The 5,238-nt window shown below is 33.5% G+C and overlaps 1 protein-coding gene across 1 annotated transcript; it reads left to right on the plus strand.

Annotated features, from left to right (window-relative positions):
- The first annotated feature begins 1,280 nt into the window (after positions 1-1,280).
- On the plus strand, positions 1,281-4,553 carry LOC145159811 (wall-associated receptor kinase-like 1). The gene is made up of 3 exons (XM_079078856.1): positions 1,281-2,291; positions 2,377-2,541; positions 3,267-4,553. The coding sequence occupies exons 1-3, from the start codon at positions 1,439-1,441 to the stop codon at positions 4,421-4,423; spliced, it is 2,175 nt and encodes a 724-aa protein (XP_078934982.1). The 5' UTR covers positions 1,281-1,438; the 3' UTR covers positions 4,424-4,553.
- Positions 4,554-5,238: the final 685 nt, after the last annotated feature.

The raw sequence follows: 5,238 nt of genomic DNA on the forward strand, positions 1-5,238 counted from the left end.
TCAGCGATATACGAATATATGAATCACAAATAATATTCACTGTTTCTATCTTCTCCTGTTTCAGTCATGTACTCGCTGACGCTTCACCCTCCACTCCCCAATCACCGGAAACATTTCAGTCAAGAACAAACCAGAGTTTCTTTTACCGTCGAGTTGCAGCAACCCAAAACCCATTTCGAACCTATGAAGTTTAATGCTAAAGCTTTCATGATCTCATGGAGCTCATTTTAGAGACTCAGTTAAATATCATGTACAATCAGAGATATTATGAGAAAACCCAAAGTAAGATCAAAAACCCAGAAATTCTAAAAACACACCAAATGAATATCAAATAACCGAGACGCGATTATGAGGCTTACGAGAGAGATCGTTATAAGGAGATGACAAGAAAAAACCATCACACCTTTTTAATGGCAATACAAAAATACCCTGCTTCCAAGGTACAAATTTGAGTATGTGTGTGTTTTTTTTGAGGAAGAGGCTGATCGATCAGGTGAAGAACAAGAGAGAGAAGTGGGCCATATATTTATTATTAATAAAAATTTAAATTAATATAAACAAACATAAAAAAAATGTATCATAATATATTTTAGTGTTTTTAGTTTTTGAAAATACCAAAACCAAATGCAAAAGTTATGGTGGTTTGAACCTTTAGCTTCAAAAATACATATCAAAGAGACTATTTTTTGCAGTTTTTTCTAAAAATAATAAAATAGTTTTTTTTGAACAAAATCATAAAAACTAAATAAATAAATTACATTATTGGTAAAGTCCAAACCATTTACAAGACGATTTAACGTGACATAATATAAAATAATGAAAAATACAAAGGATAATGAAGTTTCCTTATTACTAAAAAGTGGAAAAAACTTTGCATCTTTGTCGTATTTTTCTATGTTTCCATCAATCATCATATAAATACAAAATCAAATGACGAACTTAGTCAGTTTGAAATTTGTATAGAAAAACAGTGGTCTTGCATTCGTAAACACGTATCAAAAAAGTTAATATTATTATAATATATAATGGAAATCATAATAAAATATAAATATTTGATTACTTTTTAGAGGAGTTAATTAAGTTTGAATGTTTTTTTATAATCAAAGAAGCAATACCTAAATCTAAAATCTAAACCATTAAGATTATGTAAAAAATGTATTGAATAAATTGTCTCAACAAAAGCATGTCCTTCTGCCTCTTAATTATTATTATGCCCATAGAAATATCAAAAATAAAATAAAAACTTAAATACCTATTATGCAAAAAGAAAAAGATACGTGTGAAATTATTAAAATAAATTAAAGGGTTATTTTCCCGTCAAACCAAGACACCTAAACTCCAGGTGTTTTGATGATAAAGGCACCATAGTTTACTATTTTTTACAGGTGAAAAATCAAATCAGGCTGGTTATTTGAGCACGGAAACTTATCTGGACTTAATGTTTTATTTTCTACCAGCGATCATTGTTAGCAAAATGAAGCAGTTTCAAGCTTTCCATTTACTCATCTTGATTTCATTAACAGAAGCTCTTGATTACGCCAAGCCAGGATGCAAAGATACATGTGGGAATGTCAGGATTCCATACCCTTTCGGAATTGGACGAAATTGTTCTCTGAACGAATGGTACACTCTTGACTGTAACTTCTCTACACCATATCTTTCTGCACTCAACAACATGGAGGTGTTGAATATAAACTTGGAACAACAAACGATCACTGTTAATGTCTCCAAGATCTCTAATTGCCAGAACCCAGTATGGAATAGCAGTCATATTCTAAGAGCCAACCCTGGTAGTGGTGGGAATCCCTTCCTATTTGCCAAATTGCATAACATATTCGTGGTTGAGGGATGTGGCAACGCTTTCATGATCCGTGACCATGGGTCGGCTGTTGTCACGGGATGTTCAGCTACTTGCCACAATAACACTGTTAGTGATGTAAACAACTGCTTTGGCATCGGTTGTTGCCAAACAATCATCCCTTATGATCTTAAGTCATTCAGCTTGGATCTTACAGACATGGAAACACAGAAAGGAGTTTGTGGGTTTGCCTACTTAGTTGATAAGAATTCATACGTTCAAGGAAGTAGCTTTTCTGACCAATCCACTTTTGTTCCCATATCACTTTTGTGGACTCTGGCTGACCATGACTACGATCAATTACCAGGTTGTTCGCAATCAGTACGTACAAGAACCGTATTTGATCTAGGTTACAATACATCCGCAGAGTCTATTAGGTGTGAGTGTGGTGCAACATATGAAGGAAACCCTTATTTAGAGGGTGGATGCAAAGGTGGATGAATTTTTGTTTACTTTTGTATTAATGATTTTGTTCATGATATATACTTACTAGATCTGTTATGTTTATGTGATTTTAGAACATGAAGAATGTGTGAAGTGTCGTCGTACTGGGGGTAATTGCATCTTTGACCCAGTATATAATGTTGACTTGAAACTGATCTGGAATGTTACTTGTCTTTCTAACGAAACAAATCGTAGCCATGGTTTTAGAAGCAGCAAAACGTCACTAGGTGTTATACTAGGTATGGTATATTTTCTTATTTTTCGATTACATGTCCCCATATTCTTGATGAATGGCTTTCTATTTTCTTCTCGATGGATGTCTATTTTTGTGATCGTTTCATAACATTCAATGGCTCTCGCATAAATCTTTAGTCATAACTAGGTGAGCAAGAAGCCCCACACTATGAATACTTAATTAACAGCATGAGTTTTATTCATTGTCTGAGAAACTTACCTGATATATTCGGCTTCAATTCGAGCAAGTCCAAAAAGGTCGATTTCAGTTGTTTTATGGTTCGTCATTGACTATTAATTCTTTTCTATATATTATATTCATATTATCTTTATTATTTTGTTATCTAATCACTTGGTTTAAATAGAGCACCTATTTGTATTTGTGTTTCATATTAAAAGATAAGTTCAAACAATATTCCGAGAAATCTTTTTGGCGATATTTACAAATTAATAAAATGATATTATACAATGTTGAAAACAGGGATAGTGGTTGTAATTTTCACTTAACTCAATTGATTGGTATAGTTATTTGTAGCAATCAGCGGTATTAGATGTTGTCATCTCTCTTTCAGCTTGGGGGTTCAAGTTTCGTCATGAACGTATGTAGAATTAAAGAGTATTTAGGAGTACAATAGATTTACCGTTTAAAAAAAATATATATTTAAATGTAATCGGTGAACTTTTTTAGATTCATATATCAATTTTTGGCATTGTCTTTTTCTTCTTTCAGGTGTTAGCATAAGTATGGGACTGGTTTTTTCAACAATGCTCGTCTATGCATTGTATAAAGTAATCAAGAAAACTAAATCCAAGCGGCTGAAAGAAAGGTTTTTTAAACGCAATGGTGGTCTACTTCTTAAGCAACAACAAGCAACCAATATTCATTTAGTTGACAAAACCATACTTTTCAGCTCCAACGAGTTGGAGAAGGCAACTAACCATTTTAATGAGAACAGAATTCTTGGTCGAGGAGGTCAAGGTACAGTGTACAAAGGCATGTTAACCGATGGAAGGATTGTAGCAATCAAGAAATCAAAGATGGTTGATGAAAGCCAACTACAACAATTCATTAATGAGGTAGTCATTCTTTCACAAGTCAATCATAGAAACGTGGTCAAACTACTTGGATGTTGCTTAGAGACTGAGGTTCCACTGCTTGTCTCCGAGTTCATCTCGAATGGTACGTTGTATGACCTTCTTCATGATGAAACCGATGAGTTCTCTTTCTCTTTAAATATGAGAATACAAATCGCCACAGATGTTGCAGGAGCACTTGCTTACTTACATTCATCAACCTCCTTTCCGATATACCATAGGGACATCAAAACCACAAATATACTCTTAGATGAAAAGTATAGAGCAAAAATTTCAGACTTTGGAACTTCAAGGCTTGTATCGATAGATCAAACTCATTTGACTACCTTAGTCAAAGGGACATTTGGTTATTTGGATCCAGAGTACTTCCAATCGAGCCAGTTCACCGAAAAAAGTGATGTCTATAGTTTTGGAGTAGTTTTGTTGGAACTATTAACAAGAGAAAAGCCAATCATCTTCACTAGCTCTGGTGAAAATAAAAGTTTAACAACACACTTTTTGTTAGCCATGGAAGAAGGTCGTGTGATGTCTATTTTTGATGCAATAGTTGTTAAGGAGGGTTCTAGGACCGAACTGTTGACCATAGCTAACTTGGTAATGCGATGCTTAAATATGAATGGTAAAAATAGGCCAACAATGAAAGAAGTTTTCGTTGAGTTAGAAGGCATTCGGTTGTCACATGTTCCTTCTAAGGTCCAAACTAATTTTGGACATGCAAAATACTATGAAGAGTTCCCACTAGCGTATGGTGAGTCAACATCGACAACAACCACATTTGATGAATCACTGTAACTCTTAAGTGTTTTTTAAGCCTACTTTTGGTTTCTTCAAATATAATCGTTTGTTGGCAAGTAAGTTGTATACTAATGACAGGAGTGTTAATAAATAAGTATGAATGAGAAATGGTATTGGTACGTAATAACTCTTTGTAAATTTTAAACAAAGAATTATTAAGGGTTATTTTAGGTTTCACGGGAAACCGCTTAGGTGGATTTCTTTTTTATGAATAAGTATATAAAGTGGTATGTTTTTGATGATTTTGTATGATATTGTTGTTGTTGTTGTTGTTCATACCCACCCCTAAGCCATACGTACCCATTTTCATGTCATATCGATTACAATCCTCCAACGATTTCTAGATACTATCATTCGTATATTGGCCACCACTTGTCCTCTGATGAATTAGTGAACCCAAATCACAATGTCTGTGGTGTCAAAACAAATAAAATTGAATCATCAGGTAAAGGGAAGGGAAAGGGAAGGAATTCTGGAAAATCTTCTATACAAGTATCCAAGAGCTTCCTCTATGAAACATTTCTCACCCATGATTGTAATCCACATGAAAACTTATGAGTATGAGATCGTAAATAATTATGAACTAAATCATAAATGTTGGTTGTAACATTCCTCATATAGTATGTTGAAGATAACATTATACTTTGATTAAAGTAAATAAATTCAAAAGTACATCATGAAATCCTAGTGCATGAAAACATTCTATCATATAGTTATCAATTTTTTTTCCCAAGGAATCTTCAACCCATATCAAAGGTATAAACAATAAAAGTAAATGTCTAGTTATCCTTAAGACAAAAATAAAAGAGTGA

Source organism: Lactuca virosa, chromosome 2 (genome assembly GCF_052849685.1).
Source record: "Lactuca virosa cultivar CGN04683 chromosome 2, Lactuca_virosa_CGN04683_v6, whole genome shotgun sequence".
NCBI classification, from domain to species: domain Eukaryota; kingdom Viridiplantae; phylum Streptophyta; class Magnoliopsida; order Asterales; family Asteraceae; genus Lactuca; species Lactuca virosa.

Bases quoted from the DNA above. Each gene is read 5' to 3' on its own strand.
- LOC145159811 (XM_079078856.1), top strand. From the start codon at position 1,439: ATGTTTTATTTTCTACCAGCGATCATTGTTAGCAAAATGAAGCAGTTT. The intron at 2,292-2,376 runs GTGGATGAATTT...ATGTGATTTTAG, and splicing joins TTTAGAGGGTGGATGCAAAG to AACATGAAGAATGTGTGAAG. The intron at 2,542-3,266 runs GTATGGTATATT...TTCTTCTTTCAG, and splicing joins GTCACTAGGTGTTATACTAG to GTGTTAGCATAAGTATGGGA.